Source organism: Volvox carteri (assembly GCF_000143455.1).
Source record: "Volvox carteri f. nagariensis unplaced genomic scaffold VOLCAscaffold_111, whole genome shotgun sequence".
Classification (NCBI taxonomy): Eukaryota; Viridiplantae; Chlorophyta; class Chlorophyceae; order Chlamydomonadales; family Volvocaceae; genus Volvox; species Volvox carteri.
Window position 1 is genome coordinate 186,722 of NW_003307654.1, and position 16,636 is coordinate 203,357.

Here is a 16,636-nt window from a genome sequence, read left to right on the forward strand (position 1 = left end):
CCATTTTGAACATTGCCGCGGCTAACAGCCACTGCTGGTCGCCTCTGCGACATTTTCAGGCTAATTAGATAACCATAACTACGCTCAAACAATTGAGGTCGCTGTCGGTGGCCACGGCCGCGGTTGGCCGACGGTCATAGTAGCAGCTTAGTCAAGCTTGGTCTCATCCATACATGTATGTATGTATGTATGTATGTATGTATGCATGTATGTATGCATGTATGCATGTATGCATGTATGCATGTATGCATGTATGTATGTATGTATGTATGTATGTATGTATGTATGTATGTATGTTGTTACAGGGTGGTATAGCTTCACCAGCGGCCCCCTTTCCCGAGGCAGTTCCCTGCTCTCCCCTGCTAGAGAGGCACCCTAATCCGTTCACCCCATCCGACTTCAGAATGTATTCGTTGGGTTCTGCAACTCACCACCAGCATCCAACCAAATCTAGCGGATCAACGGCGCCTCAACTTAGTTCCTGGTCAGCTCGCAAGTTGATATTATCACGTCCTACACCGTCCATAAGATGGGGGGCCACCTCCCATTTCAACACCTCTCACACACCCGAGAGGTTGGCAGGCGGATTTGAACCCGGACACTCCGGGAGCAGAAGTCAGGCCTTAACCTCTGCCAGCCGCCTGCCATAGTATGTATATGTATGTATGTATGTATGTATGTATGTATGTATGTATGTATGTATGTATGTATGTATGTATGTATGTATGTATGTATGTATGTATGTATGTATGTATGTATGATGTGTGGGACAGGGGGGCCATATCTTCACACGTGGCCGCTACCCGGCAGACCCTGCCTTCCCCGGTATTTCGGGGCACCCTCATCTAGTCACCCTAGTCAACTTCTCAGTGGATCACTTAGGTTCCGCACCCACCACCAGCATCCAACGGAATCTGCCTGGTCGACAGCGGCCCAACTCCATTCCTGGTCGGCTCGCAACTCAACTTTATCCCAGGTCACCACCGTCCATCGACTAGGGGCACTTTACCTTCCACCATAGGACGGATTTTTGACTTTGACAGGTCTCGATCCCAGGATGTCCAGGGGGCAATTGTCCGTGCCAATATATATGTATATATATACATATCTATACATATTAGGCACTACTGGTAAGGCATATATATGTATGTATATGTATGTGTGCATGCAGGTATGTATGCATGTATGATGTGTGAAACAGGGGGGTGTATCTTCGCCCGTGGCCGCTACCCTACGAAACCCTGCATTCCCCGGTATCTCGGGGTATCTCATCTAGTCACCCTAGTTAACTTCCCAGTGGATCGCTCAGGTTCCGCACCCACCACCAGCATCCAACGGAATCTGCCGGGTCGACAGCGGCCCAACTCCATTCCTGGTCGGCTCGCAGGTTAACTTTATCCCAGGTCACCACCGTCCATCAACTAGGGGCACAATGCCTTCCACCATCGGAAGGACTTTTGACCCTAATGGGTATCGATCCCGGGATCTCCCGGGGGCAATGGTCGCGCCTTACCAGTAGTGCCAAATCCTTGTATATATGTCACAATTACGCATAGTATTACCCACCTACTTTTTAACATCATGCTCAATAAGTGCAGGAGGCGGCCTACATACTACAACAAGAACAAGCACCGCCTCAGGAGAGGCAGCAGCAACAACAGCCGTCGGCGCAGTCGCAGCCGCCGCCGCCGCGGCCCGGGCCCGCCGCCGGCCCCAGCCCGCCGCTGCGCTGGTGGCAGCGTCACCTGAATGAACGCATGGCGTATGGCACTGGCGGCGACAGCAGCATGTTCGGCAGTGATAGCGGCAGCAGCGGTAGCGGCTCCCAGGGCTTCCCTGACGAGATGGACGTTGCTTCCAGCGGCTCCAGCGGCGACACGGGGCAAGACTCTCATGCGGACATCCGTGGTGTGGTGGCGCTGGCGGCGGTGATGGAGTGGTTCGTCCTGAGGCTGCTGGGGACAGCGAGGGTGAGTGTGGCGACGTAGGGGAGGGCCTCGGCCCCACAGGAAGACAGGAGCTCTAAGGGCCCTATATTTGGGGCTGCGGTGGTGCATGGGGTTTCTGGCGGGGGGGGGATATGAGGAGGAGAGGGTGGTGAAGCCCCTGTAAGGAGGGCTCGGGGCTCCGGGACTGGTTAGGGCGCCATGCCGCCGGTGAGGTGTGTGATATGGGTCGGGGGTCGACTGGAGGGGGGAAGATCTGTGATGTGCTGTCCGGTCGGGGGACTGGGTTGCTGCAAGGGCGGGGTACACACACATACATACACACACAGGCGGTTTGTACAGCAATGCTCTCCCGCACGACACGACCGCAGCCGCCACAACCGCCGCAACCAACCCCGCCCCAGTGTGCTGAGACTGACGTCCTGCCGGCCCTCGCGTCCCTCGTCGGCCGGCTGTACCCCACCGCGGGGTGACCAGTACGACAATCACGCAGTACCATCACCACCGCCACAGCCCGGCGTTCCTCCTCCTCACCCAACATCTAATCCCTTTGGTAAGTGTACTGCAATTAACTGCCTCCAACCAACAGTCGTACGTCGACTTGGGCTTGATGCGGCTGAGCGAGGGCAACCTGCTACAGCCCTGGCACCTCCAGTTGGCTTTGGACACGTCAGCACTGGGGCAGGTGCTGATGCTGCCGCGGGAGCGGCAGGCGGCGGTGCCGGCTGTAGCACTGCGGCTAGCCTCCAGGCCTGAACCGACTGAGGACGGCGGCCCTGGATCTGGTTTCGGATCCTGGGGCCCAATGACCGTTGGTTCCCAGTTGGTTGGTGCGTTGCCACTACAGCCCATGGCGCGTATGTTGGCATCGCTTGCGCTACAGCCGGTTTCGGCGCTGCTAGTGCTGGCGACGGCGGCGGCGCCGGCCGTGCCAGCGGCGGAAGTTCCGGTCGCGGCCTGGAGCGGCGCGGTCAGCGGTGCGCCAGCGGGCGGGGCACCGCCGCTGAAGCCGGTTTTAAGTCCTCTGGACATGCGTTGCTACTGCGGCGGCCCCGCTAGCGCAGCTGTAGCAGCGAGGCCTGAAGAGTCAGCAGCAGCTGTAGGAGCAGCGGTATCAACGGCCCCATCGCCAGCACAGCGGCCGCCGGCGACGGTGGCGGCTCCATCGCCGCTGGACTCACGAGGACCCCCCTGCTCCTTTTGGTCAGGACACCAATGTTCAGGTGCAGGAGGGGAAATACATGTATATGTATTATATGTACATACATACCATACATACATACTTACTCACTTCGTCCGAGCACTTGCACCGGCTGTGTGGCCGCACTTATTCCTGAAAAACGTTCCTACAGCCATGCCGATGCGCAAGCTACAGCTATTGTAATAGTCCCCATTGTTGCATGTTGTATGTTGTTACAGGGTGGTTAACTTTGCCAGCGGCCCCCTTTCCCGGGGCAGTTCCCTGCTCTCCCCTGCTAGAGGGGCACCCTAATCCGTTCACCCCATCCGACTTCAGAATGTATTCGTTGGGTTCGGCAACTCACCACCAGCATCCAACCAAATCTAGCGGATTAACGGCGCATCAACTTAGTTCCTGGTTAGCACGCAAGTTGATTTTATCACGTCCTACATCGTCCATATGATGGGGGGCCACCTCCCATTTCAACACTCCTCAAATACCCGACGAGCCGGCAGGCGGATTTGAACCCGGGTCGGCCGGGAGCAGAAGTCAGGCCTTAACCTCTGCCAGCCGCCTGCCATTGTTGTCGCCACCGATACCGATATCGGCCCGTAGTTGTTAACCCTTTGCGCTTTTCTGTATCATCATATAATTGCCCATCCCAACCTCCCACTCACCCCATCAGCACTCTCGAACTTTGGGCGCCTTTCGGCGCTTCATCTCTCTGATTTCCTTGCGTATGACTGCCCCACCAGCCCCCCTCCCTCCCACCTTGTTCGTGGTTCGTCTTACCCCCCCCCCACCTCTCCACATGGCGCAACCCCCCCCCGCGAGCCCCTACGTAGGGTGCGCTGTGGCAACCTCCCGGGTGCGGGGACTGGCCTTTGAGGAGCGCATGAAGCTGGTGGGTGCCGTATTGAGGAGCGCCTACGAGGCGGCGTGTGGGTCGTGGCGTGAGGAGGCCAAGTGCGCGACTGGGCCCAAACCAGAGGCCGCAGTGGTAGAGGTACGGGAAGGGGAAGGTACGAGGCCAGCAAGGGCCCTTTCGCCACACTTGGAGCCTCCCGCCACCACCAGCACCAGCGCCAGCAGCACCACCACCACGACCACCACGACCATCACCACTACAACTATTGCTGAGGAAAGGGAGGCACAACGGCAGACGCCGCCGCCGCAGCAGCAGCAGCCGGAGCAGCAGCAGCCGGGCGGGGGCCCGGAAGCGACCCCCACCCCGCTGCAGCTCCCGGGCGACCTGGTGGCCGTCGTGACGGGGGGGCGCTTGAGAGGGAAGCTGCTACAGCGGCTACTGCCGCCAGCGCTGCGGCCGTTGCTACAGCCCACGGCGCTCTCGTACGCGGCTCGGATGGCCAACCTGGGCCTTACGTCTGGTCTGTTGCGGATCCATCACTTGGATGTGCCGTGCTGGTGGCGGAAGCCGGGAAGTACGGCATTGGCGGCGGCGATGGCGTTCCCCGCTGCTGGTGCGGCAGCGGCGCCTTCCCCAGCTCTGGCGCCAGCGGTACGGCCTGACCCTGGCTGGTTGCAGCAGTTGCAATCTGATCTTGGGCTGTTGCGCGACGTGGAGGCGGCGGCGGGGCTATGCAGGGACCTCGGGGCCGTACTGTACGGCGTTCCGTCCGCAAGGGAGAACAAAGCGACTGTTGGCGGAGGGGCGGAAACGTCGACACCGTTGCCCCCTCCTCCTGCCCCTCCTTCCCCTCCTCCGCCTGTAACACCCGCTTCCGGCACCGATGGCATCGTCGGCAGCAGTATCAAAGGCAACACCGGTAGTAGCTCCGTCGACAGCGGCGGAGTGCCAGACATGGACCCCCGGACTGCAGACCCCAGCCATCACACCTCGGTGGCCGTGTCGGCACTCCCCTCGTCCTCGGCAACCCCGGCCGCCGCATCCGAGCCCCCGGGGGAGCTGCCGTTGTGCATACCCCGTGACGTGTTCATGGACGTATTCCAGGAGTGCTGGAATACAGTACGGCAGGAGCGCGGCGGCGGAGCTGCGGCAGTGCCGTACTTCGCCGCCGCTGGGCATGCCGTGGCGCCGCTGCCGGGTAGTGGGGTCGCGGGGCAGCAGCAGGAGCGGGCGCTTGGGGTTGGGGGTACTTCCGGTCCGGCGGCGGCGAGGCGGCGGCGACGCTGTCCTTCAATCTCTGCAGCCATGGGTATGGCATCCGACAGCCCCATGCGCAGACGCTTCAGGCCGCGGAATTGGCCCAGATCCACATCTGGCACCGCAGCCGCCCCGACGTGGAGAGAAGCCCTAGGTATTACGGCGGCCGGTGCAGCGGCACCGGCGGCTGGCGCCGGCGGCACAGCGGAGGTGGTGGCGGCGACGGCGGGATCGTCATTCCCTGATACGGGTAGTGCATCGGTGGACGTCGCTATGGAGGAGCGGGGGCGGCAGCGGCAGCAGGGCGGCGGCACCGCCGCGGCGGCTGAGACCGCCGTGGCTTCGGCGGCCTCGGGTCCGTTGGCGGAGGGTGGTGAGAGCGAGGATTGGATGGACTGGTCGGCGGATGCGTTGGAGGTGTTGCACATGGCAGCGGAGGCGGCGCTGGCGGAGGCTCTGCGGGAGTACGGCAGCGGAGGCGGAGGCGGCGGGGTTTGAGAAGGTGTCAGCATGCGGTGGCCAGGATACTTGGCGGCGCTAGAGGCGGAGGCGGCGGTGGTGGAGATCTTCCGATGCTAAGGGGGTCCTCCTCTGGTAATTTGTACTGCGGCATTTACGGCAGTTCTTCGTTGCGCGGGGGACTGTTCTCCGCGGTGTCCTGATTAAAATACGGCATTTTGGTTCATGTGTTGGCTGCGTTGTAATGTACATTGCAATTCCCGCATGCATACGGCGCAACTGCGATGGGCAGTCTGTGATGATCGGTGATGCCGTGGTGGTGGTGGGGGGGGTGTGGTGGTGGTGGGGGTGGTGGTGGTGGGGGTGGTCGGCGACCAGCCATAGTGTCTCGATTGGTGGAATATTCGGCGGTTGTTTGTTGACCGCCATATGGCAGCACGGCAATTGACTTGGCGGACCTGGCATGCTGGCACTTGGTAGTGATGTCAAGAAACTGCTCTTAAAACCTAGGAGCTGTGCGTTTACATATCTACCGCGTAGCTTCGATCAGTAGCAGCAGTTGTAAGAGCGGCAATAGCACACTTGAATTTCCGCCTTTTTTCTTAAACCCCACGCTACTCCACACCATCCCTTCCCACACCCTAAGACAGCTCAACGCACACAAACAGATCACTCATACATATCGCCTCCTTCCCACGCATATCGCCCTTAGGGGTGGAGCCTCAACTAACACAGGCGCGGGCGGAGGAAACATAACAAACGTATAAACAGGGCGCATTCCCTTTGCCTGTGAAGAACTCCCAGATTGCAGAGCATTACTAAGTGTTGATGGCATCACGACTTATATTGTCCGCACCGGCCAGGAACATGTGTTCTCCGCATAATGGATTTCCGTTACGGGACGTACAGATAACGCAGGCTGCCGTACGGACGAGCCACTACGGACAAGGCATCCTTGGTGGGTGAACAAGGAGGTGCGGATTAATCTGCAAGCAAACACAGACTGGACACCGGTCGGCACTTGCTGCACCGCAGACGCTGCCAAGATCTGCACCGCGCCATTGCTGGGAGCAGGTATATAGCCCTGACAATAGTTGTTTGGCTGCGCTAGTAGCGGCTATGAGGAACGGTTAACGGGTGCAGCGCCTGGTGTAGTACGGCAATATACAATTATTGTGCATCGCGCTGGCAATAAGGGGTAGTTACCATGGATCATCTTTTCTAGCTATTATAATTTGTCTGCCGCCTCACGCGCTCCTAAGGAAAACGGACGGAACAAGTTTGCAGAAGTGCTAAGCCATTTTACACCAAGAGTGCACCTGAGATCATTCTAACTTTGTTTACTTACGTGGAGGCAAAACTGGAGCTGTCGGCTCAGAGCTAAAGAAGCCTGGTTGGATGGCGCCGAAAGAGTGAGCAGGCTTACACTGGAGCTGTCTGCACGGCTCAAGGCCGTCGAAGTGCGAGAGTTCTCGGCCAAGAAGGGGCAATAGCCCAGCTCCAATGTTCAACGCGTACAACGGTCAGCCGGGCAACTTTGCTGCCTGGCAGACGGGCTATGGTAACCTGCAAGGTAACTATAGTGCGCCAACTGTTCCAAACAGGTATGTAGGAATGACCACTCGTGGCTCGCGCGGGCATATTACTTGTTGACGGCAACTTTGCCCAGATGCGGTTGCGTGGGCGCGCTTAACATATTGTTCTAGGAACCGCTTGCATATGATGAATGAGGCAGAGTGGCTGACTGGGTATGAACAGTTAGACTACCCGTCCCCCGGGACGCTGACTCGCATCTTCCCTGTTCGCCGTGCCCTGTGCTTGCACAAACTGCAGCTATCCTCAGCCAAATGGCTTCCAAGGACCGGATCCTTATGGGCATTATGGCGTGTACCACCCACAAGCTGGCTGGCAGGCTCCCCATCCCAGCGAGGCGTACCATCATCAGCAACAGCAAGCTCTGGCGCAGCAGCATTACAACTATCAATACTATTCTGCGCCCAACCCTAGCCCACCGGAGTCGTTACCTCCCCTCCCAGATGGTGCCCCTCCTCCTTTACCACCAACGCCAGCGGAAGAGCAACCGCCACCATTGCCACCTCCCGAAGCGCCTACTGGACATGCTTCTCCCCCGCTGCCGGCGGACCAGGGCCCCATACCGCCACCGTATCCTTCCCAGAGCCAAACGGGCTCTGGGCAGGCTCACCAAAATGTAGCTGGGCCTGAGGGCTTGGGGCAATTCCCGCTACCGCAGCCGCCCGGACTTGCCGGATCCCTTGGTCAAGTCCCCGGCCCACCTAGCACAGGGTCATGGAACGTTCACCAACAGCACACCCAGCAAATGCCATATCACCACCTGGGTCACCTACCAGCGCCTCATCCATACCCGCCTTTTCCACACCCGCCCCCGGGTCCCCAGCAGCAGCAACAACCCGCGCCACTGCAGCAGCACGCCGTCTATGCACAGCCTCCACCTCCCCCCCATCATCATAAGCACCACCACCATCCACCGGTTATGCCTCCGGGTCAGGCGGCACCTGCAAGTGTTCCACCATTTGCAGCCGGGGTGGGCCCCCTCGGCGCTGCTGGGGGCCCCTCGGCGGCCGCAGCCCACACAGCACAGCTGCAGCCTTCTGCAACTGTGGCGGCAGCAGCGGCCCCACAAGCGCCGGCCCCGCCGACGCCAGTGGTCGTGGACATCACCCGATTGATCCGGCCGCCGCACCGGGCCACCCGGCCGCGTAAGTTGCTGCTGGTGCTGCGGGGGCTGCCTGGCAGTGGCAAGAGCACACTGGCTCGGAAGATTCGGGAAGCGGAGCTGGAGGCGGGTGCGGAAGTGCCGCGGTTGCACAGCATGGACGATTACTACATGCAGGTAGGGACGGGCGGACAAATTTAATTTTACTTAATTAAATTAGTTGAGTTTTTAAAGGAGTCTTTTTAATGTATTTACTATGCGATGAAGTGTAATCAGGTAAGAGGCACCAAGGTAACATGCAGCAAACCGGCAGGGCGCCTGAGTCGGTACCTCTGCTGGTTACCTACCGAGGTCACCCCATCCTGCAGTCTGCCGGGCTTTGCCGCTGGTTACAGAGTAAATCTAACGCTTTCGTGGGCGTGCTTTCGTGGCCCGTTGGCGCGGCATTATGGCTGCCTCAACGTGAGAGTCCTGCCGACTCCTCAGCGCCGGCGGGTTTGTTTTTTTGGCGGTCCGTAAACCTGGGTGTACTTCGAGATGTCCAGAGCTACCGTGGACTTGGTTTTATTCGAACTCTTTCCTGACCTTGTGGCGGTTATTTCCCCGTTGGGTTGACCTACAGGAGATGGAGGTTGAGGTGGTTGAGGAGGAGGGCGGACGTAAGAAGCGCCGAAAGGTGACGGAGCTCAAATATGTGTATGAGCCGGAGATGGCAGGTACATGAATGGAGGGCCAGGTTTGGGGAAATAGTGAATGACCTAATGATACCCTTGGCCGGGATTGTGGCTAAGCAGCGAAAGCTGGGCAATAGGAAGCCGGGCTTGAGTGAACTGCATCGCCTGGTCCCGGATTCCCGGTTTTGTGTTCTTTACCCAGTTGTTGAATGAGCGAACGGGCCATGCCGCCGATGCCGCGCACGCTTGACTCTTATCGCCATTCAAGGTCCATTTTACCTCCTTTTACAGTCCATCCTCAAAAATCCCCATGTCGCGTACTACCGCCATTCATACCACCCATATGCAATAACGCGCGCTCTCTCCGTTACCTCAGATTTCCTCGCCTCATGCATGCAACGGGCCCTCTGTCAGGCACATACTTCCGGGACCTGGTTCGCGCGGTGGGGCGCTCGTGTGAGGACAGGCGGCACAGCTTTGTGGTGGTGGACGCCCCCGTGCTGCGGGCGGAGCAGCTGCGGGAGCTCATGGCGGTGGGGCAGGTGGGAGATTACTGCGTCCTGATGAGTCGGGCCGTGGATTGGCCGTGGATTGGCACACGAAGTAGTCCACCACGAGTGTAAGCACAAGAGGTCGTGTTGGGCAGGGAAAGGGTAAACACAGTGCTGAAGACTGAGGCGACACACTGTAGCGAGGAGGGGGAAGGCGGAATTGCGCATGGCCAAACTGAGAAGAGGGAGGAGAGGGCGGGAAAAGGTCATTTAGCAAGCAAGCTGGGTTGGTTCCAATCCGCTTTATGGGGGGGAAAGGGGGAAAGGGGAACCTGGAACCCTACGCTGCATATACCCCGGCCATCACCTTTCGCCGGACCCGACCTAACCCCCAACCCCTGATTCCACCGGACCTCCGACCTCCGACCCGGCCGGCGCTGTAGCGTGCAAACTTCGAATGCTTCGCCCTGCTGCCGCTGGAGACCGACCCCGCCGTGTGCGCCAGTCCTGCTCGCAACGTGCACGGCCACTCCGCGGCATCGCTGAAGGAGATGGCGGACTCATTTGAGCCGGCGCCTCCGCTGTACGCGCAGGTAGGATAACGAGATGGGGAAGAGAGGGCGGAGACGGAGGGGGTTGGTTTGGGGGAGAGAAGAAGGCGTGGGGAGCGGGCGGCGCGTTGCATCAGGGGATGCGGTAACAGCCGCTCGCAGGCGTATCTCTCCTTGGAACAGTATATCAGAATGGCTCCGCTGCCCCGCTGAGTTGAATGCGTGAACTCAGAGCGAGCAGGAGCGAGGGAAGAGCACTAGGTGCGAGGCGCACCGTACCGTAACCAGGCTTTGCCCACTGCACCGTTACGCCTCCGGTTGCAAGTACACTTACGGACTGTTGTCATGTACTCCACCGGCGACCGACCCTTACCCATGCAGGTGAGCGCCGTGTCGATGTTTGGCGGGCCAGTGGTTGGGGAGGAGCGTGAAGCGGATTCCCGTGGGTCTGAGATCCAAGAGGTTGAGATGGACGCAGATGACAGCGACGAGGACGCTGACGGTGGGGCTCTCGGCGCCGGCAGCGACCGGGACGATGAGGATGGGGGCGGGGCGGGATCCCGGCGTCGTCGGCCCGCGAGCCGTTGGCATGACGGTGAAGGCGACGGAGCAGCCGACGGCGCGCGGCGTCAGAGACGGACGAAGCGCGACAAGGCCAAGTTGCGTGCCATGGCGGACATTGACGATAAGGGTATCCTGTTGGGCTTGAATGATGCTCTGGCGGCGGATGGCGGCGGTGACAAGGCAGCGGCAGGTCCATTCCCTACCTCTGGGCCGCTAAATGCCAAGCGCACATTAGGCCCTTTGAAACCCGCCCTGCGGCGACCTCTGGCAGTGGCGATAGCTGTGTCGGCCGCGGAGGGGAAGACTGGCAGTAGCAGCCAGCGGCGGGTATGGTGGCCTGACATTGGCCAGGGCAACTCAGCAACAGCCGCGGAGTCGATCACAGCTACGATAAAAGGGTCATCGGTAGGTGGTGGCTTGCCTGGTTTACAGCGGGGCTGCTTGCTCGGGTTGTTTGGTGGAGAGGAGGTGCAGCATCGGCGCCGCTTGAAAAAAGCTTCGGATCCTTGCAGAAGCGGTCGGAAGCATAATTTTAGAGTCCGTGTTCCAACCAGCATAGGCACAACGGAGGGGATGCGATTAAGAGGAGGGCGGCCCTCTCGTCCCCCAAACGTTCAAAGTTACCCAACGCAGGGCCTCCAGAGCTCGCTTTTTTATTTTTAGTCCTGTCCGCCGAAACTCGCATAAGCAGATGTTTTCGCCCGTAGTTAGGCCGCGCCCAGGAACGTTTTGCACAGCTGGAGGCCGGGTTCAGGAGCTAGAAACACGCTGCCTATTGATGCATACGCCTTACTAGGACTGCTGCCTTGCAGGGTTTCTGCCTCGCAAGCGGACCGTGCACATACCTTCCCCGCTGCCGAACTGGCACGTTTCCCCTGCGCATGTTCGGGGGGCTCCAGTTCCCTGCCCAGTCGTCTTGGTCGCGCTCCTAAGGACAATTGATGCTTGAATTGCCTGGCCGCTTCGCTGCTTGGATGTCGGAAGGTGACATTCTTACTTGCTCTGAGGTGAAAATGATGTCTCCGTCTGCATGCATACCCCCACCAACATGATACAGGAGTTGGTTCATGTGGTGTACTTGGAGGGACTGGGGCCACCGTTGGAACGAGAGGAGCTTCCCTACGGCTACCAGCGCCGCGGTATCTCGGCGGCCCGCGGAGAAGCAAGTCAAGGCGGTGGTGGTGGCGCTCTTGTTCCTGCTCCCCATCCGGGCCTGGGGCCTCACTCGCATGGCGGCAGCTTCCGCGACCAGGTGCGATCTTCTGTTCTTTGGCTTTGGTGCAGCGTTTCCTGTGGTGACTTGCTGGCTTATAATCCACATCGCTTTTCTTTCCTGGCGGATTGGCTTCTAGGTTCATATCCATCCTGTGCATAAGGCACGGTCTTCAGGTTTATGATGCTATGAATTTCTGCTGTCCCGGCCGTAGTGTTCCAGGCTAATGATCCTGGTCGTTAAGGAGTGACGGACCCCACCCCCTGGGGCCCGAAGCGTGGCTTTTTTTAATGGCAGAATAGTTTTTGATGAAAATTTTGGAAGTTGCTATTTTTATCTGGAGGCTAAATTTGGTGGCTTGAATGTTTAATAGAGGTTTCACCTGCGAGCTATTTATTGGGCGCGGAATACATATGTGAAAAGGCGTCTTGAACCGGAGTGCCAGTCCTGTTGTCGCGATTTGCTAATGAGATAAACCATTGCGAATAAATATCGACGACTGATCATATAGATGCGTTGCTTCAGTACCGCTGAAGTGGTAATAGGTTGTTGGATCACCTCTCATATTTTCCCAATTTTCCGACTGACGAAATCGCGCCAGCCAGTCAGTCATTTTGGGGCCATGTCCTGCCGGCGTAAGGGAAAATAGCAGCGGGGTGCCATTTCCCCTCCCCTATACGTAAGTTTATACAGCCACGCTGGCTCCCCTTTTTTGCTTGGGACGCAGGCGAAAGCCGAGCATGAATCTGAGCACGACCTCTTCCGCCGCCTGCTGCTGGGGAAGCAGGGTCCGGGTGCGACCGGCGGGAATGCTGCGGCGGGTGGTGCCTCACAGCCAGGGCTATTCGCGGCGCCGTTGGACGATGACGATGATGACGGGCCGAACCAATGAGGTGGTTGATTTGGCAGCTAACCCCCAAGGACATTCATTTGCTGGGCAGGACACAGCAAGGCGGCTAGGTGCGGGGCACAGCAGGTCATATTTCCTTTCCTTGTTACTGCCTGCAACACACACTCCTTCCTCGTTGCGAACCCTCGTCTGTCGGGAGCTGGCACTGCTACCTCTTTCGCATGTTCTTGGGCGCATGTCTGTGTCAAGTACCCAACTGTTCGCCGCGGAGGGATCTGGCTTGTTGCTTGGGAGATCGTCATGGCGATGTATTGTATGGCGTTTGGCCTGTGCTCTTCGCGGTCTGGGTTCCACCGCCACATGGCGGGATGTACACAGCACATTGTTGTATGGCAGGGGAATTAAGCAGGCAGGAGAGTGTCACAACAAAGCAGCCACGGAATGGGCTGGTGTGCTGGTCGGTGGTCGGTCGGGATGCGATAGGCTGCGCTGCTTCGGGCCCTGTTTTCTATATCGCCTGCTTTTGCCAGGCTGACGTGGCTAGTTGCGGCTATTTCCCAAGGGGGTTTCTTTGGGGGGGAATGCGTTAAGAGCGGCTGGCTGAAGCCGTGTGCATATGCCAGCGCAAGGCAGCGAGCCGTTCCAATGGAAAGATGCCACGAGATCCAATACGGTGGAATTCCCCCCAATCCTTAATCGTAGTGAGGTTTCTCGATTCTCATGGGGATGAAAGGCCGTTTGGGCAGAAGGTTGGCATGAGCGACATTCGGACCAACTTAGCTAATCAGTGGTTGCATCATGCGCTGCAGGACGTTCATCTGCTGTATGCGGGTATGTGCAAATTGTTGTGGGGCTAGGAAATTCGGGGAATATGTGAGAGGAAGAAATGGAGGTGGAGGATTCCGTGCGCGTTTGGTGGGTATGTTCTAAACCGCGGGGCTTGCTCGAAGCAGCAGCAGGATGATAATATACATCATCAAGCCTGGACGAGCGCTAGCGGGTGGGGCTCTTCCTTACTGCGCTTATTGTCTTCATACACATCGATTAGGCCGAATGCATGATACGGACAAAGGTTTATATTTCCCAAGCTGCTATATCACGGGAGGCGAGATGAGAGCGCAGTTATTAAGAATACATGGAGACCGGTGACAATTCGCTCCAGCGCGGAGAGCTGGATATCACTTGACGGTTGCAAACAACCTCCGCAGCCGTCAAGTAATCAAGCTCTCCGCTCTAATTCACTCGAACTCCTTGAAGAAATGCAGTGGGTTTGTGAACTTCATGTGGCTAAAACAACCACTTTAAAACACGTCAATGCATACATTGGTATAATGCTTCCTGCAGTAATGCTTCATTAGCACCGAGACTAGTAAAAGGCAGCTTCATCCAGCAGTTACAGCGGCAAATATCTTGAAGCAGTTCAGATGTTTATGGCACGGTTCGGCCTCGCTTAAGGAATCTGTTGGAGCGAAGCGGAACCCGCCCGGGCGGGGCGGGGCGGAATAGGGTTCGGCGGCATCAGAAATGCCAGGTTTTGATGTCTGCTCATGCCTTGAGCATATTGAAACAACTCCCATGTGACAAACAAATACATATTTCCATGGAGAGCAGTAATCTTAGGATTGAAGATTACGCAAGCAAACAACTAGGCAGGCGAGTGGCAGAAGTTAAGGCCTGGCTTCTGCTCCCGGCGCATCAGGGTTCAAATCCGCCTGCCGACCTCTCGGGATCTTTGAGAGGTGATGAAATGGGAGGTGGCCCCCCATCTTGTGGACGGTGTAGGACATGATAAAATCAATTTGCGAACTGACCAGGAACTAAGTTGACGCGCCGTTGATCCGCTAGATTTGGTTGGATGCCGGTGGTGAGTTGCCAAACTCAAAAGAGTACATTCTGAAGTCGGATGGGGTGAATGGATTAGGGTGCCCCTCTAGCAGGGGAGAGCAGGGAACTGCCTCGGGAAGGAGGCCACTAGTGAAGCTTAACCACCCTGTTACAACAACAACTTACTACCAGGGCCCCCCAAGGAGCCGCAAACACACGCCCTGCAGCAGCCACAATCACCCTCCCAACATCACGCAGATCCGCACACCCAACATATGCCTGCCCACAGCTTTGCATATCCTCGCGACCCCGACCGGAGAGGAACCCTCCCCCATAACAGGCAATCGTGAGACGGACGTACACAAGCGATGGAAACACGCACATATCTGCGTTTCATTAATGAAATATATCAAGGAACTAATTAATGCAACATCAAAATCCGCGTATGTGAACGCAGGCACACATATGCATGGATGCGCAGGTAATAAAACAGTAGTGCCAACTGCTGAAGCGCCTGCTGGCCTGTATGACCTACTCCCTACCGGCCAACAGGGCCCTGAAGCTCTTAACTTGCAACACTCGGCCACATTCTCGCTTTGCCGCCTGTTTACTTGCGAAGTATACCTACCTTGTACGCTACCTACCTAATCTTACCATCGCTACCAGGCTCTACCGGGCTGTCCGCCTGGCATGCCTAAATATATAATTGTGTAATGTAAGGGGATATGGATCCACCCAGCCTGGCAATCCCGTCTGTATGTCCAATGAAGTAACAACCTAGGTCAGCGCGGATGAGGGCAGTGCTTGTCACGTGCGTACACAACCATCCTGCGGCTTTCCGCTCCCCGCTGTCGTACACGTCCGCACAGACTTGAGCCGCGACCGGCTTCCCGCCATGTGCTTAGGAATCGGTGTCCCTTGTGGCCCTGCTTAGCAATACAATGTATTTTGAGCCATGCGGTCAGTGAAGTTATGCATGCGAAAAGGAGCTTAGCCTCTACACCCGGTGAGGTTCGAACTCACGCAGCTTTCGCTATGGGAAAGCCCATTCTCAAAGCTTGAGACCCACCCGTTAGACCACTCCGGCACAGGTGCAATCCGAGATCTGCTCGGAAACCCGAGGATGCCCGCGCCCGCACATCACCTGCAGATATCTGTCAACCTGCACACGTGCCGTTGTACAACCTTCATCCGAACGTATACGTGTGCTCCTGTGTCCGTGGCCGAAAGCTGAAACGGCGGGGTGTAATGGGCCCGAGTGTGTGCCCGGATCTCTAGGACACATAGACAGCACTAGATCCCGCTTTGCGCAGGCAAGCGGTCCCACGGCTGCTACACGTATATGTATGTATGCCCTTTCGACAACTCCTAAGTCCTGCAACAACACTCAAACCATCATCCGGCCATCAGAACCCCCTTGACCTCACCCCCTTTCGAGCCAACTTTCGAGCCGCCCATCCAACCATCCATCCCCCCATCCATCCATCCATCCATTCACCCATCCATCCGTCCATCCATTCACCCATCCATCCGTCCATCCATCCATCCATTTCCTTCCTTCCCTTCCTTACAGGTAGAGCCCCAGCACCCTCGTGACCTGCTCCCCATCCAGCGGTCCGTCCACATCCCCCGCCCATTCGTACGTGTGCATGGCGCCCTTGCCCTTCACATCCGTCATGCCCAGGTCACGCCATGCCTCATTAGGCAACAGCGACTGGGTGGCGGAGCTGACGTGGATACGGCCCGGGGAGCAAGTGCTCTCCATGCGGCTGGCCACGTTCTGAACGTACGACGGACGGAGGAGGAGAAGAGAGCGGGGGAAAGAGGGTTTCAGCGCTGACGTGTGCGGGTCCCACTGTACCAAGCCATGTTCAGGTCATGTGACGGCCCTCCCCTTGCTCCTTTCCCTCGCTCCTTCCCCACCCTCTCCCCTCCCTCTCCCCTCCCTCTCCCCTCCCTCTCCCCTCCCTCTCCCCTCCCTCTCCCCTCCCTCTCCCCTCCCTCTCCCCTCCCTCTCCCCTCCCTCTCCCCTCCCTCTCCCCTCCCTCTCCCCTCCCTCTCCTC

At 58.0% G+C, this 16,636-nt stretch overlaps 3 protein-coding genes across 3 annotated transcripts in view; 2 read left to right on the plus strand and 1 right to left on the minus strand.

The window, feature by feature from the left end:
* VOLCADRAFT_100281 (uncharacterized protein) overlaps positions 1–5,749 on the plus strand; it is a gene marked incomplete at both ends in the record, with an annotated part of 20,783 nt that extends 15,034 nt beyond the window's left edge. The window contains 5 exons of the mRNA XM_002958903.1: positions 1,830–1,970; positions 2,460–2,499; positions 2,794–2,923; positions 3,961–4,132; positions 4,367–5,749. Of these exons, the coding sequence (XP_002958949.1) occupies positions 1,830–1,970; positions 2,460–2,499; positions 2,794–2,923; positions 3,961–4,132; positions 4,367–5,749 (1,866 nt within the window). The remainder of the gene's footprint in view (positions 1–1,829; positions 1,971–2,459; positions 2,500–2,793; positions 2,924–3,960; positions 4,133–4,366) is intronic.
* A 1,464-nt stretch (positions 5,750–7,213) lies between these two features.
* On the plus strand, positions 7,214–12,790 carry VOLCADRAFT_100282 (uncharacterized protein; the record flags this gene model as incomplete). The annotated part of the gene is made up of 9 exons (XM_002958904.1): positions 7,214–7,314; positions 7,544–7,749; positions 8,317–8,582; positions 9,028–9,121; positions 9,494–9,621; positions 10,014–10,163; positions 10,503–11,090; positions 11,743–11,937; positions 12,626–12,790. The coding sequence occupies 9 exons, from the start codon at positions 7,214–7,216 to the stop codon at positions 12,788–12,790; spliced, it is 1,893 nt and encodes a 630-aa protein (XP_002958950.1).
* A 3,349-nt stretch (positions 12,791–16,139) lies between these two features.
* cyc42 (guanylyl and adenylyl cyclase family member) overlaps positions 16,140–16,636 on the minus strand; it is a gene marked incomplete at both ends in the record, with an annotated part of 2,461 nt that continues 1,964 nt past the window's right edge. Inside the window, one exon of the mRNA XM_002958912.1 lies at positions 16,140–16,352. Within this exon, the coding sequence (XP_002958958.1) occupies positions 16,140–16,352 (213 nt within the window). The remainder of the gene's footprint in view (positions 16,353–16,636) is intronic.